At 51.6% G+C, this 16387-nt stretch overlaps 1 protein-coding gene across 2 annotated transcripts in view; it reads left to right on the top strand.

Moving 5' to 3' along the window:
* Positions 1 to 16387, top strand: part of Gpr107 (G protein-coupled receptor 107) — a 65778-nt gene that overhangs the window by 25723 nt on the left and 23668 nt on the right. For both annotated transcript variants that reach the window (XM_006983438.4, XM_076568973.1), the window contains exons 8-14: positions 799 to 912; positions 1289 to 1422; positions 5272 to 5347; positions 6586 to 6659; positions 7271 to 7388; positions 10262 to 10392; positions 13209 to 13252. In XM_006983438.4, the coding sequence (XP_006983500.2) occupies positions 799 to 912; positions 1289 to 1422; positions 5272 to 5347; positions 6586 to 6659; positions 7271 to 7388; positions 10262 to 10392; positions 13209 to 13252 (691 nt within the window). The remainder of the gene's footprint in view (positions 1 to 798; positions 913 to 1288; positions 1423 to 5271; positions 5348 to 6585; positions 6660 to 7270; positions 7389 to 10261; positions 10393 to 13208; positions 13253 to 16387) is intronic.

Below are 16387 nucleotides of genomic sequence, written 5' to 3'. Positions count from 1 at the left end.
TGTCATATGGAGGGCAAGTCTTGACTGGCAGCATGCTCATGTGATCCCTTGGCTGCAGGACTACCCCCCTCCCACCAATAGGTGGCTAGCTCACCTGTGAACCAAGTCACGAGTCTCTGACAGTGAGAAACCTTGTGAAAGTGTAAGTGATGTGCCCAGGTTCCATCCCCACTCTGCTTAGGTCCTCTTGTGACCCCTCTGCCTCCCACGCAGGATGTGACAGAAGCTCACAGTTCTGCACGTGGAAGGACCTGTGCTAAGAGTTGAATTTGAAAGTGATGTAGTTTTAGAGGGGAGCTCAATTAGGCCCAAAGCCCTCGAGTGGCCAGCCTAGCCAGCCCAGCTATGAATTAAGTGTGGATGTGAGCTGTGCCTTTGTTAACTTGGAAGAGCCTACAGTGGCACACACTGGTCCGTGTGGATTTTTGATCAGTTGTGACAAGTAGTGACTGATGAAGCCACTGTTAGATCTCAGAACGTGAAGCAGTTTGTTGACTTGAAAGGAGATGCTATGTTGGCTTTGGCTACCTCTGCTGACCTCAGCAGAACCATCACAGGCAGATGGATATGGTGGAAGTGAGTTACAGAGCCCAGGCCGCTGCGTGCTGATCACCGCATGGCTCCTGCAGCCGTCTCTGTGCAAAGTGCTAGAGGCTCACAAGATGAGAACACCCCGTTTAACCTCTGTTCTAGAGGTTCCGAGGCTGGCTAACCTTCTGCTGCTGAGACCCCTAATTCATTTCTGAGACTGGGAGCTGTGGCTGAGGTTGTGAGCATCTCTTTCTTCTTTACCTCCAGTTCTTCTTTAACATCAGCACTGATGACCAGGAAGGCCTGTACAGCCTTTACTTTCACAAGTGCCCAAGCAGCAGCAAGTCGAGGGCTGGTGAGCAGGTCTCATTCAGCCTGAATGTGAGTACCTCATGGGGACATCCACAAGGATGCTGTCTGTGTTAGACACTGCTTCTCCAGAAGAATGGGGTGGGTTCTGTGGGAGGTTTCTGTTTTATTTTGCTTTGGTTTTGGTGCTAGGGATGAAACAGGGCATTGTTCACCCTTTGCCATTGGGGGCATATGAAACCCCCCTTTGAGAAAGTGGAGCTGGTCAGCACCTCTGCAGTGGGCAGGTACTTCTGCAGAGGATTTATGAAGGAAGAAGTGTAGAGTTAGCTGGGGCGTGTTCCCCAGCCAGACAGTAGTTACCCACTGGCACACATGCTCTCGAGCTGAAGTGAGACTGCTGTGAGTGTGTACTGTCTAAGAGGGATCCATCTTCCACTGGCTGCAGATTGACATCACCGAGAAGAACCCTGACAGCTACCTCTCTGCTGGGGAGATCCCTCTCCCCAAGTTGTACATTTCCATGGCCTTGTTCTTCTTCCTTTCTGGGACCATCTGGATTCATATCCTTCGTAAGCGAAGGTAAGTGCTCTGAGTGTGTGGAGAACTGTGTGTTTCATCCTGCTGGATCTGCCCCAGGGGAGGTGGCACTGGAGAGGCCTGCTGTCTCTCAGGGTGTTCCCGGAGACCTAGAGCCTAGTGAGAGGAGCTGCCCACTGTGCTGTTGGCTCACTCTTAGAGTTTTGTTTAAAAGGTAGATCCAAATGTTAGCGTAAACACACCAGCAAACACAATGCATAAGCAGAGTGTTGTCTTAGCCTTTCAGGGCCGTCCCTCTCCAGAGGAGTTAGTGAGGATGCCACTGCCCAAGTGGAAGCTTAGAGCCTCCCTGGACTTTCTCCATTGTCCGCCAGGAGCTTGAACCTGAAAAAACCTTCAGAGTCCACCTGTCTTTCACCAGGACCCAGGTCCCCAAAACCTGGGGCTCTGATTTTCTGTCCTCTGATGTTAAGGGGAGTGGTTACATAGGTATGAATTCCATGGCTCCCTGCCCAGAAATCTTAGAACAAAATAGTGTAAAGCATTTTTACATTAAAAGACCCATAGACTTAGGGTGTGTAAATCTGATATACTGTGTTACCCAAAACTCACATGATAATTAAAGTGCCCTAGATACCCCTCCCTGGAGCACTGGGGCAGAAGCTGAAACCCTTGGTGTCTTGATTGCCTTTTAACAGACACCCAGAGTCTTGGATGTGGACATTGTTAAAAGAATCTTGTAATGGTCGGTGGTGTTGAATACCTTTAATCCCAGCATTTAGGAGGCAGAGGCAGGTGGATCTCTGTGAATTCGAGGCCAGCCTGGTCTACAGAGTGAGTTCTAGGATAGCCTAGGGCTACACAAAGAAACCCTGTGTGTTAGCCGGGTGGTGGTGGCGCACACCTTTAATCCCAGCACTCGGGAGGCAGAGCCAGGTGGATTTCTGTGAGTTCGAGGCCAGCCTGGTCTACAAAGCGAGTTCCAGGAAAGGCGCAAAACTACACAGAGAAACCCTGTCTCGAAAAAAAACAAAAAACAAAAAAAAAGAATCTTGCATGCTGGCAAGATGGCTTAAATGCTTAAATGGGTAAAACCACTTGCTGCCCAGCCTGTTGAGTTCAGTCCCCTGGTTCTGGGCGATAGGAAGAGAAAACTGACTCCTGCAAGTTGTCCTCCGACCTGTGCGTGTTCACCACGGCTCTCCCACAGCACACACTTGGCCCGTGACTTCTCGTCTGCCCCTTTCACTGTGCATCTTCATCTACAAAACGGGGGCAGCGATAATTGCCCTTCTTTCTGCCGATCCTCTTTCACCCTTAGCTCTGTCTGCTCTGTGTCTTTGCACCATCAGGATGCTATGCAAATGAGGTGCTTCTGGACCCCTTCCTTGCCCGTGCTTCCTGGTGTTTCATTTCCCCTTAAGACTCAGAAATGGCAGTGTCATTGTCTCGGCTCACTTGGATCAAATGGTGACTACACCTTTAAGTCTGTGGTTAAGTGGGGTGACCTATTTTGTGCCAGTCATGCTTTTAACTTTGTGTGGATGTGTGCGCATCCAAAAAAGATGCAACTTAAGCCACCCATCCCCATGTAATAGCCTGCGATTGTCCATAGGTTGGAAGTTTGTGTTTCACACAGTCATATGAGCCCAGGGCTGCCAGGAGTGCTCAGGCCACTTGTTACTCTCATAGAGCTGGAAAGAATGAAACATCTTTGTCACATAAATGTACTGAGGCCCAGAGAGTGGAAGTTACCTGACTGAGCTGGGGCCGGAGGCCAGGGCTGCCTGCTGGTGCCTGCCTCTCCTTTCAGGTTTAGTATGCCATGCACCCCTGGGTGTGAGCCAAGAGGGCTGGGCTGGCAAGGTGAGAGAGGCAGCCGATGATTTTCTGTGTTTAGAGGTTGGCTGCTGTCCTAGGCTTATTGAGGTGGAGTTGTGCCACCTCAGAGGTGAGGGTCATCAGGGCCGAATCAGCAGCAACCCAGGTTGCCATGGTTTCAGAGCCTTTCATTGCTCCAGCATGGGTGCTTAACTGAGAAACCCAAATCAAACTTGCCAGGATGTGAGAGTGGCCTTTCACAGTGGGCAGTGTTGCACTCTGGGTGAAGCCCACTGCCGTTCAGTAGTGACGGACTGCTCTGGCCTTGACTTCCTTTTTGACCTTCCAGTCAGTCAGTAGAACAGGAAAGTACCCAGGAATAAACCCAGAAGCCCGGTGTGCGTCAGCCTGTGTATGACCTCATTGTCATTCTGTGCATGCTCCTCTCCCAGCTGACCGTCCCCCCTTTACTTCCTGTCCCTCGCCCACTTTCCCCAGCCTGGAAGTCACCCCAATACGCTGAATGTACAGTTTGGGACATTTGTATGTTCTTGTAAGTGGTGTCTGTGGTATGCTGGTTTTTGTTTGGTTGGCTGGTTGGGTTTTGGGGTTTTGGGGGGTTTCTGTATATGTACTAAATGTACAGAAGGTGTGGCCTGCAGATGCAGCTAGTGCAGTTCAGTGCCAGCTTTCCATCAGCTGTACTGCTGTCTCTGCATCCCAATGCCTGGTTCTAGCCACACCAGTGTCCTGTGGGTTACGCTGTCACGTCTTACCCTGTAGTCCTTAGAGACAGGTCTACATCCAGGTTGTCGCTGTCCCCCTGCTGCTCTAGACAGTGCTGATGGAGCTGGTGAATCCAATGCCTGGAGCCCAAGGGTGGCCTGGAGTCTATGAGGGGAGATGAGTGTAGGGACGCTATCCACGAGGCTAGGAAGAGGGGACAAGAGCATGGTGCCAGCACTTTCTCCTCACCTGTCACCATGGCCAGCTCCCAGACCCTCTGGGTTGGGCTCAGACATTTGCAGTTTCTGTCTTCCCTGGGGTCTCTCATTGTCTCTAGGACTGTCCTCTTGATTCCTGCATGAACTCACTCAGTATGGTTTCCAGGGAGAAAGCTGTTAGCTGGCCATCCTAGCATGCTTCAGCAGCTGTCCTGCATGTCTGCAGTGCGTAATTCCCAGTTACTGCATTAAATTGTGGGTGGGAAATGTTGTAGTAACTTAGGATTCTGCCTAAGTTACTTTTCGGTTGTTGTGATAGGATGACTTAGTCCTGCCTCAACTTGATATGCCATGGGTTGTTGACTCCCATGGGAGGCCTGCCCCTTTCTAAGGAGTGGATGGGGGAGGGGTAGAAAAGAGGTGGGGGGAGGGAGCAGGAGGAGAGGAGGGAGGGGAAACAGTGGTTGGTATATAAAATAAATAAGAAAAATTTAATTAAAAAAAAAGACACCATGACCATGGCAACTTAGAAGAGAGAGTTTCTTTGAGGCTTACCGTTCCAGAGGGCGAGTCCATGACCATCATCATGGCTTGGCATGGCAGCAGGCAGGCAGGCATTGCGCCAGAGCAGTAGCTGAGAACTCATGTCTTGATCCGCAAGTGCGAAGCAGAGAGCTAACCAGGAATGGCTGGTCATTTCCAGTGACCCACCCCTTCCAACAAGGCCACACACCTCCTTGTCTTTCCCAAACTGTTAAACCAACTGGTTACCGAGCATTCAACCATATGGGGACCATTCTCATTCGAACTACCACAGACTCATTTGAGGCCATTCCTGTGGGCAAAAACTGCTTTTTTAAAAAAAGAAAATGGCTTCATGTTTGTGGTTTGCTCAGATTGTACTTGCTGCACACACCTTTGATCCCAGCACTGGGGAGGCAGAGCCAGGTGAATCTCTGTGAGTTCGAGGCCAGCCTGGTCTACAGAGATCCAAGACAGGCACCAAAACTGCACAGAGAAACCCTGTCTTGGAAAAAAAAAAAACAAAACAGCAAAACCGTACCTGACTGTGTGGCTGCCTTTGGGGAAGTGAAGTCTTTTAATTCTTTCCTCTCTCTTTTTCTAGGAATGATGTGTTTAAAATTCACTGGTTGATGGCGGCCCTTCCTTTCACCAAGTCTCTTTCTTTGGTGTTCCATGCAGTATGTATTAGCATTTGGGGTCATTTATGAAATGAAGGGTGTGCATACTTGATTGGGAAAATAAGGTAGAAAGCGGGGCATAGGTGGGAGCCGAAGGGACAAAGTGTTTCTCGTAAAGCCCCTTGTGCAGAGAACTGGCCGTGGGGCCAGTGAGCTCTGCCTCCCATCCAACCTTCAACCCACAGTCTCTCCAGAACACTGGCTTTTGTTCTTTGTTTTTGAGACAGTCTTACTCTGTAGCCCAGGCTGGCCTTGAACTCGTGATTCTCCTGGCTTAGCCTCCTGAGTGCTGGGATTATAGATGTGAGTCTGTGCACATCAGACACACTTCCCCTTGTTTCTGTCCCCTGGAGATGAGTGTGCCGCCTGCCAGGTCGTCACTGGACTTCCCTCATTTTACTAAGCATCCTTGTATTCCTGTCCTTGAAGTTCAGTATAGTAAACTTACTGGAGAAAAAAAGCCAATTCTTACAAAGATCAGGAGCCCAAGAACTGAGCTTTGACTACTGAGAACCAGTGCACATCAAAATGAGCTTGCCTGTGGAGCCAAGGTCATGGCTTCCCTGCTCTGGGGATCTGTGAGGTGTGCATAAAGTGCATGTGGTTGGCTTTCCTCCTACACTTGCAAATGGAGTCCTAGAAGAAAGCAGAAACGCACTCAGTTATAACAACAGGCCATGACAGTTACTTGGATAATTACCCCTTTGGATTTAAGTTAAGAGATTCTTGGGAGTGCCCTGAGCCACTTTAAAATCTAGATGCCATTTAGAAAATGAGGACTGTGTGCCATGGCCAGCTCTCCTAGCCCTGCCAGGAATCTGCCTCGTAAGTTCAAATGCTTGGCATCCCAAGTGTCTAAACTTGGAGACTGTTGAAGCCAGGTCCCTGTACGTGGGTCAAAATACTGACCGGCTGGCTGCTGTCTTGCTGTGACTTGCAGGACTGGAGTTGCAGGACTTCCAGACGTGTGCTTGGCTGGGGAGTGCTTGTGTTTGCCAGTGTGACTCGAGAGGGACCTGGGCTGGGGGTTAGGGTCATTGAAGCCTCTGTCGGCTCTCTCCGTTAAGTGTGTGAGCACACTGGTGTACCTGCCAGAGACTCGGCAATGCGGGACTTAGACAGTGGGGTGGGCGGGCACAGCCCATCCCTCCTCCCAAGGACTCCTGGAGTCATTATTGCTTTACCCTGCACTGAGGTGCATGGCACAGCCCTGCTGAAACACAGCTGTCTGATTTCAGATCGACTACCACTACATCTCCTCGCAGGGCTTCCCGATCGAAGGCTGGGCTGTTGTGTACTACATAACTCATCTGTAAGTATACAGGTCCGCAAGACGTGGCGGCAGTGCCTGCACCATGCAGTGCCTTACAGAGATAGAGGCGTAAAGCCTGGGGTGGGAGGTGGCTCAGAGTGCTGGCGGAGCTGTGTGACTCCCTGTGCTCCATCCCCGGCACTGCGTAAACCAGGCCTAGTGGGGCACACCCACGGTCCCAGCCTCAGGAGCGGGGGGGACAGGCAAGAGGACTTGAAGTTCAAGGTCATCCTTGATTGCAGTTTGAGTTAAAGTTTGAGTTAGCCTGGGTTATGTGAGAGCTTGTCTTAAAAAAAAAAATAAAAAGAAATGGGGGTCTAGAGAGATGGCTCAGTGGTTAAGAGCACTGGCTGCTCTTCCAGGGCTCCTGAGTTCAGTTCCCAGCAACCACATGGTGGCTCACAACCATCTGTAATGGGATCTGATGCCCTCTTCTGGGTTGCAGGCATGCTTCCAGACAGACAGAGCACTGTATACATAAATAAATAAATCATAAAGAAAAAAAGAAGATGAAATGGGGGAGTGAAGAATCCCAGAATGAGTTGACTGGGTGATTGACAGACTAGAATCTGGGGGGCCTGGTGGTATCTGTGAACTGTTCTGTCTTCTAGTCTAAAGGGGGCGCTGCTGTTCATCACCATCGCTCTCATCGGCACTGGCTGGGCCTTCATCAAGCACATCTTGTCTGATAAAGACAAGAAGATCTTCATGATCGTCATCCCGCTCCAGGTACAGAACTGTGGCTGACTTGTCGGTCCTCCCTGGCTCTGGGCGGGGCTCAGCTCCAGGCCTGTGTGCAGGGAGTCAGCTCCCTGCTGACTGCTGACAGACCTAGTTTCAGGTGTGCCCTGCGAGCCTTGGTGGCCACTTGGCCTTCAGACGGGGCATCCTAGATTGTGGTTTGAGAGCTGCAGAGAAGTGAGGGACACATTCTGTCACGCCTTCTGCTGCCTCTGGCAGGATGGTTCTCTTCATGAGTAGGCCCAGGCTCCCTGCAGTATTTTAGAACTCAGTGAGTTTCCCTGCAAGGTGGAATAGGAGAGTGGCCCCATAGGGCTGGCATTTTTAAACAAAACTTTCAACTACACTCACCCTGTGTTTGGAGGCTGTGGCCTGAGACCTGACTGACAAGGACGTAGCCCCTCAGCAGGCTGTGCAAGGAAGCGGAGGCTGGAGCTGAGGGCACCACAGCCAGGGACCTCTTCCTGGCTGCCTGGCCACAGCCATGCCTTTGGGGAGGGCAGCTCCTTCTGTTGAAGACCATAGCATGGGTGTGGCTGGCAGGAGAGGAAGGAAGAGGGAAATTTCCTGGGCGTGTCATCTCTGGCGATTGATTGGCTGTTGGCAGTATTCAGCAGGGAGGAGCATGGGTTAGCACCAGACCTGTGACACAAACCAGTTGCTGTAGATTTTTAGGGAGAAAGTAATTACCCAGAATGGTCTAGAAGGGCCTTGTAATGGAGATGGCGCTTGGTTGGATGTTTAAGGAAAGGAATGTGACAGGTAAAGGAGTAGCCACAGATATCTGTGGCACTTGTCAGAGGAACCAGACAAGCTAAGGTCTTCGGTAACCAAACCACCAGGGCCACCTCTAGGCAGCTGGAGTTCCATACCTGCCATGGTGTTGTGAGTGTGCAGGACAGAACCTGAGTTCTCCTTGCACTTTGGGAATTGCCCTTCATATCTCTGGCAGATTCAGGCCATTCTGTCTGTTGACTCCTCCCCTGGCCTGAGCTGGGTGTGAAGAAGCCTCTGTCCTGCTGACTCCTGAAGGGTGAACACATGAGGCCACATTGACTGTCACCCCAAGGAAATAGGATGTGTGAAACTAAAGATGAGGAGTTAGTGTTTAGACAGTGGGACTGGTCTGGGAAGCTCTTGACCAAAGCCAGCGTCCTTTTGCCATGGGGGGCACCAGAGAGCTTCTGTTCTCTTTCCCTTTTGCTTCTCTTGTGCTTGGCACGGAACCCAGGATCTTCAACAGGCAGGGCAAACAGTGTGCTGAGCCCCGCCCTAACCCTTACCTGGAGCACAAGTGAGGAACTTGGTATTCAAGCGCGCTGTGGGGCGTGGCTCAGCACTGCCTCTGGGAACAGCCTCTTTCATGCAGAGTGCGGGAATCGGGGTTTGCATTTCTAGGCTAGGACCGAAGCCAGCAAGCACATCCCACTCCATCTCACCGAGCTGGGGTCATAGTTGTGTTCAGGACACCTGGCTTATAAAGTGGGTGCTGGGATGAAGCCTCTGTGCCTCATGGTTGCCCGGCAGGCACTTTAACTGCTGTGCTAGCTCTCCAGTCTCCACATGCCTCATCTTTATCTCTGCATCACAGCTCATGGATTCTCGAAAGGAGGTAGCATAAATCAGAAACTTTCCCGAGGCACAGTGCGTGCGGTCTCAAATAAGCCTGTGAGAAAACTGTTCATAACCTGCCGAGAGCCCAAGGGCAGGGCTAAAATCACAAGGCAAAGCTTTGATTGTGGAAATAGAAGCAAGACATGAAGGCAGAAGAACCTCAGGAAGACCTGTGTCCTGTGCAGTGTAGGGGACCGACTGGCTAGCCCATGTGAATAACAGAGCAGTCACTGAACTCTGCATTTCTTGTCGTCCCAACCTCAGGTCTTTGTATCAGCCACTTAGAATTGTTGTCCCTGAGGACCAAGAATTCTCAGGAAGAGCTGGGCCTGAGGAGTGTTGACATGCTGGCTATGTGGGATGTGACGTGCTACCTGCCCAGTAGCTTTTGAGACTGCCTGAGGCTTTGAGTGTCCCAAAGCAAAGTGTTTCATTACCCATTGCTACATACCACCCCACACTTAATGTTTTGAGCCAACGCCAAGTAGTAAGTCTCCATATCTCTGGGCCAGGGATTTAGAGGTGTCTTAATTGGATAGGCCTGACTTGGGGCCTGGTTGCAGTCTGACGGTGGCTGGGGTCTGGTGTGGGGGGCCATCCCACCCCCACTTTTCTCCAGAGTACTTGTTGAGTAGGAGCAGCAGGAAATATTAGGTAGAAGTCAAGAGGGGAGAGAAACAGAAAATACAAGGTAGCCTCGGGAGGGCCTGGATCCTAATCCATCAGACCCGGTGTCTGCCCTAGGGTATTTAAAGGAATGCCAAGGGGTGGAGCAAAAGACCTCCTCCCCCAGCACAGCCAAGTGCAGACCATCTCAGACACCTGGTCCTCGGGCTCGTGGTCCAATCATCCTTTTATGTTGACCTGCTGGGTAAAGCCTAAATGGGCTCCAGCAGTCTAGGATATTGTAGTCTCTTCTGGGTCTGTGTCCTGGACTAGGAAGACCTGATGAGACAGGAGAAACAGCTGGGGCTCCTTGGAAATCTCTTCACATAGTTTCTCCACCATTGCAGTTTTAGGGGGTCGGACTACCGTATGAGAAAGTCCGGCTTCTGCAGCCCAGCGGGGGTCAGGAGGAAACCACACAGCAGCTAGCTACTTCACAGGCCTGAAGGTTCAGGGGCTGGCAAGCTGAGAGGCGAGGTTCTCAGAGAGCTGCTGAGGGACAGTAGCGCCACAGCCAGGTGAGCACCCCACTTTGGGCCACTGTCATAAGAGCACTTACGCTTTGGGGTCTCATGTTGTAGGTGCTGGCAAATGTGGCCTACATCATCATAGAGTCTACTGAGGAGGGCACGACAGAGTATGGCTTGTGGAAGGACTCTCTGTTCCTGGTTGACCTGCTGTGCTGTGGCGCCATCCTCTTCCCAGTGGTGTGGTAAGTAACCTTAGGAGGGCAGCGCCTATACAGCCAGCGCGCTCGCAGCCGGAGCGCGCACAGCCAGTGCGCGTACAGCCAGCCAGAGCGCGCACAGCCAGCCAGAGCGCGCACAGCCAGAGCCACACGGGCTGTCTGAGAAAGAGGGCCTGGGGAGCCCAGGCCTTAGCTCCCGAGAGGACTCCAGTAGAGCTGGTCTGGACTCTAGGCCAAAGGGTTCAGTTCTAACGCAGTCGAGGAGGGTTTCGAAGGGAGAGTAGTGACCGTGTAAAATGTCAGCCAGAGTCTGATGAGGGCTGAGTCGGAGAATCTTTTCTCTTGCCAGTTTAGATGGAAAAATGGGAATATACTCTAACATAAAACTAGGGGTAATTCTCAGGCCACCCAGTTTTGGGGCTCTGGAGAGGGGCTTGCTCTGACCCAGAAATGGCGGGCTTCAGGCTTGTGCTCAGCTTTGTGACGGGAGGTGTCCTTGCTGTGTTCTGTGAGGACGAGGCTTTGTGACTCCTGGCAGCGGTGCGGGTTGCTGACCCCACAGCTCCCTGCTCGTCCTCAGGGACTGCCTCACGGCTTCTCCAGAGCAGCTGGGGCTCGGTTACTGTGGAGGGAGGGAGGAACGTTCTCAGGCAGCACCCATTGCTGTGAGTCAGTGCGCTCCAGAATCCTAAGGTGGTCGGGTGCACTGTCCGGCCACCATGACTGTTGAGCATGTTCTAGTTAGAGTCACCCTCCCACTAGGCTTTGTATAACCCAAGTATTCCTGTTAACCAGCTGCTGCTGGTATAGAGGAGGGCTGGGAGGGCTGGGATGGGGTTCGGGTGGCACAGTGCTTGCCTAGCATGCTTGAAGCCATGGCTTCCTTCCCCAGCACCACATAACATGGCAGTGTGGTGTGTCTGGAGTCTCAGCCTGGAGGAAGTAGAGGCAGAAGGATCCTAAGTTCCAGCTCATCCTCTGCTGTATAACAAGCTTGATGCTACATGAGATCCTGTCTCAAAAAAAGAAAAAAAAGAAATGGGGGTGAGACCATTACCATGCAGTCTCCTCAGCTGCCCTGCCATCCTGCCCCATTACCATCAGGCTGGTCAGTGCTGCCGCAGGTAGTGGGCACCTTGCTGGGAAGCAGGTGTTAGGTCCTATTCTTAGCATCCGTCATTGTTGGAACACTGAAGTACAAGGGTCCCGGATGAGCACTGCCTTCATTACTTTTCTATTGCCACGATCAGATACCATGACCAAGGCAACTTATAGAAGAGAAAGTTTATTTGGGGTTTCAGAGAGTCAGAGTCCATGACCATCATAGCAGGGAGCATGGCAGCAGGCAGGCAGACGTGGCATAGGAGTCGTAGCTGAGACCTCACATATCAATCTGTAAGTAGAAAGCAAAAAGCGCTAACTCAACCTCAAAAGCCTACCTCCCGTGACACACCTCCTCCAACAAGACCACACCTCCTAATCCTTCCCAAACAGTCCCACCAACTGGGGCCCAAGTATTCAAGTGTATGAGTCTATGAGGAGTAGGGTGGGGAGAACATTCTCATTCAAACCACTGCAAGCATAAAGCCACCAAGCCACCAGTGGTCCTTTCCTATCACTTGGTCACAGCACTGAGAAGGTGCCCAATGGCAATACTCTGTATGGTACACATCCTGAAAATTGCTGCAAGAGATGAGGTGCTAATAAATACAGAAGAAACAGCATCAGTGGGCTGGTGAGATGGTTTAGTAGCTGCCAAGCCTAATGACCTGAGTTTGCTCCCTGGAACCCACGTGGGGAGAGGAGAAAAACAATACCAGCAGGTTGTCCTCTGACCTCCACATGGACATGTGCACACATATACACACTAAGATTTAATTACAAATAAATAGCACTACTAAATTTCTGAAATACTTGATTCAGCCAGCTTTGGTTCAGCAGCGGCATAAACTGCCTTTGTGCTGATGGCCTTCGTGTGTTCACTTTCTCATGAAGCTTGGAGGGTGGTACTTGGCTGAGGTCTTGGGAGTGGTTTATCCTTAGATAAGAGGGTCAGCATTAGAAGGAGCCCTGCCTGTGGGTCCTTGGCCTGCTCCCCTTCCCTTCCTTGTCTGTCTGCTCAGTGCAGACTCTTTTCCCGTGGCTGTGAGCTGTGCCTGTAGCTCCAAGTCTTATTTTGTCCTGTTCTTTGAGCAGAGATTCACTGTGTAGCTCTGGCTGGCCTGATGCTCACTTTTAGTCCAGCGTGGTCTTAAACTGTCCGCAGGGCTCCTGTGTCAGCCTCCTGAGTGCTGGGATAGCAGGCATGCCCCACAGGGCTGGCTTCATGCATCTTTAATAATGTTAATGTCCCCTGCCTGGAGCATAGTGACTAGTTACCAGCACAGCACAGCCAGCAAAAGGCTGCTAGAGCCTGGCCTTTTCCAGAGCTACAAATCTTACCAAAGCCTGAGACCTGCCCAGCTGCTAGACCTCAACTTAGGAATCAGCAGTGGCTTTCTCTTGGGTCATTCCCCCGTGGCAGGGCTGCTCAGTGATGCTGACTGTCTTCTGGGGGCAGGGTGGCTGCAGGAATGAGCGGAGTTAAATGATGTGTCCCTGGCCTCTCCTGCTGGCCCTGATTCTGCCAGCAGAGGGCATCTTCACCATAAACTGAGCACCATAAATGGCCAAGTGTGGACTGGCAGAGACCCGTTGTTTTAGGGAGGGTGCTGTCAGTCATCTGGTCCAATCCTTTTGGTTTACAATGGGGTTCAGGGCCCACGTTACTAGAGCCGGAAATAGAAGAGAATTCAGGCTCCTCCTCTACTAACCTCTGCTCTCCGACTGGTTATTTTTAGGTCAATCAGACATTTACAAGAAGCCTCAGCCACAGATGGAAAAGGCAAGTTCCCTTGTGCTCCTTCGTGTCCCTCCCACGGCGCTGGCGTTTGTCCTTCGAGAACTGGGATAGATTCTGGCTCCCCAGCACCAGCTGCTGGGGACAGGCTAGGCGGGGCTTAGGGACTCACTCTCTAGAGGCATGGATGACTTGGTGGGGAGCAGGTGCCAGCTTACAGAGACAGAGATGGTTGCAGAGAGGCCTGGGGCAGCAGCCCTGGGTCACTTCTGCTGTCCATTGTGATTGTGATACTTACCTTTTTTAAAAATTATTTAAAATTCTGTTTTGCTTTTCAAGACAGGGTTTCTCTGTGTAGCCCTAGCTGTCCTGGAGCTTACTCTGTAGAATAGGCTGGCCTCCCACTCAGAAATCCACCTTCCTCTCCCTCCTGAGGATTAGAATTAAAGATCTTCACTTTTCAGAACCAAATCCCATAGCGAGTCTCAGGCGGGGATACTGGGGTCTGGGAAGGGTCAGAGAGCCGTGCTCCGTGGGTAGAGTTGGCAGCGTGCGGCATCCTTCTGCTTACTGTGGCCCACTGTGTCCATGTTTGTTTGACGGGAGACTCGAGGGGCTAAAAAGGCCTTTGCATCGCCTGCTGCCCAGCACTGTCTCTGACGACGCCAGGCAACTCTTACAGCTCTGCGTTGCAGTGTGTGTGTGTGTGTGTGTGCACGCGCGCGCGCGCGCGTGCAGGGGGGATGGAAGGGGTGTCTGGTCTGCACCAGTTTATGGACTGGCCCACCAGTGGAGGATCGGTGCTCTTGGAGCTCGTGAAATGGCCCACCTCACTACATTCCAGAGTTTCATCACTGAGCACTTTGTTTTGTTTTGTTTTTGTTAGAAAAATATGGGTTCATTTTAGAACATGTGGAGAATAATATGCTAGCTGCAAATCATTCCACAGGCTTGATAATGTATATCAAGTTATTTCATTTTGGGGGAGTTGTTTTGTGTTTGTTTTTAAAGATTTATTTTTCTTTTTATGTATGTGGGGTTTTGCCGGCCTGTATGTCTGTATGATGGTGTCAGATCCCCTGGAACTGGAGTTACAGACAGTTGTGATCTGCCATGTGGGTGCTGGGAATTGAACCCGGTCCTTTGGAAGAGCAGGTGGTGCTCTTAACTTTCTCTAGCCCCGCCCGTTCTGTGTTTTGGTGTTGAGATTGAAGCAAGGCATGTACTTCGCCACTGAGCTGCGCTCCCTCCCCTGCCATGTCCAAGTGTTTATTGGATTGCATGGCTCCTGGCTTTGAGGTTTCACTTCAGGACTTGAGTGTGCTCACTGGGCTATTTATGTTCTGTTCAGCTTGGACCCAGAATAGCCCACACAGCTGTCCAGGCTCCTGCAGCCCTGGGCAGCCCTGTATAGGAGACACTGCCATGGCCAGAGCCGAGTCAGTACCCAGTGGCCTCTGCACATGTCCATGCCAGCTTTGTTCTCTCTAGTGCTGAGGTACAGCTTCCCTGTCGTGTGTTTTCTCTTGACTTCCGAAGGCCCTTGACCCCTGCCACCCCCTACCCATGCCCTCAGCAGCACATTCTTCTCAGCTGCAGCTGTAGCCCAGGCAGTTTGGGCAGCGTGCCACTTGTGGATGAGCTGATCCACAAGTGTGACTTCCCAGACCCGGGCAGAGCCCTGCCTCCTGCAGTGGCGGAAGAGTGTAGATGTGGGACTCTGAGGAGAGCCTGCCTGGCTGTGCCGGACGTTCCGAGCATGTTGTCTTTGTTGTGTTGTGTGTATTGTACTAAAAGGTGACTTAGTGCTCTTGTAACTCAATGCATAGGGGCTTCCTCAGTGTGTTCAGATGGGGCAGTTGATGTTTTTAAATTTATTTAGTTATGTGTCTTGTTCTGCCTGCAGATAGGCTAGACACCAAGAGTGAGGTATAGATAGCTGTGAGCTGCCATGTGGGTGCTCCTAACTGCCAAGCCGCCACTCCGGCCCCCTCCTCCTTTCTTTTCTGTTTGTGTGTGTGTGTTTTGAGACAGGTCTCATTGGGCAAGGCTGGCTGGCCTGTCTCCTACAGCCTGTTCCTTGCATGTTTTGGTGTTTCTAAATGAGCATCCACCATCTTCCTTCTGCTGCTTATCCTTCTGGCCTCTGCCGGGTAGCCTTCCCCATTTGGTCCTCCATCTTGTCTCGAGGTCCTGAGTGGGACTGGAGATTGGTCTGTGACGATGCACCACACTGATCTTAGCTGATGATGACGTGAAGGGCATGGCCTATGGCAGATAGCACAGCAGGCTGTGTGATGACGAAAGCCCAGAGAGGTTATTTTCTGTCTAGAGCAGTGCTTCTCAGCCTTCCTGATGCTGTGACCCCTTAAGACAGTTCTCATGGTGTGCTGACCCCAGCCATAAAATTGTTTTCATTGTTACTTCATTACTAATTTTGCTACTGTAGGAGTTGTAAATATCTGATATGCAGATAGTTTTAGGCCACTACTGTGAAGGGATCACGACTCACAGGTTGAGAACCATTGGTCTAGACCAGGAGCACATGAGGTCTTCCACCAGGTGGCAGTGTGAGACTTCTTCAGTTGTAAAAGCAGCCCTGCATCCCACCCATGAGGAAGGGCAAGAGACAGGATGGGGGAGTCTGCTCTGTGGGATGGTTTTGAGCTGATCCACAAGTGTGTACTTCACTCTGGTCTTTGAAAAGTAACTTCCAGAGTCAAAGAAGCCATGTTCCCTCCGTGGAAACCGTCACAGAGAAGCATGGGACCGGCATTCCGCTAGCTGGTCAGTGTCACCACAGTACAGCCCTGCCTAAGTCCTCCGGATCTTTGGTCACCCCTGTGGGAGGGTCTGCTCCAGGATCTGGAGGCATGTGGTCAGACGGAGCAGGTGTCTCACTGTCTCTCCTCAGCTCATCACCCATTGACCCGCCCCGGCCCCGGCAGTGACTGGGCGTGTGCGGTGCAGCGCAGGCTGAGCAGGCAAGGGTGTGCTGTCCGGCATGGCTTCCAGGGTGTGTGTTGGGCTCGTGTGCACCCTTTGTCTCTGCATTCCCTTTGGCTGAACTTGAGGGAGAACAAAGGAAATGGTTAAGAGAAGCAGCCCACGTCCTTGCCTTTCCACCACACACTGAGGGTTCTCTCGGGTCATCTCTCATTGCAGTCTGCGGCCTTTAGG

This window comes from Peromyscus maniculatus, chromosome 4 (genome assembly GCF_049852395.1).
Source record: "Peromyscus maniculatus bairdii isolate BWxNUB_F1_BW_parent chromosome 4, HU_Pman_BW_mat_3.1, whole genome shotgun sequence".
Classification (NCBI taxonomy): domain Eukaryota; kingdom Metazoa; phylum Chordata; class Mammalia; order Rodentia; family Cricetidae; genus Peromyscus; species Peromyscus maniculatus.
The sequence above is the reverse complement of the archived record's forward strand: the minus strand, read 5'-3'. Positions and strand labels throughout refer to the sequence as shown.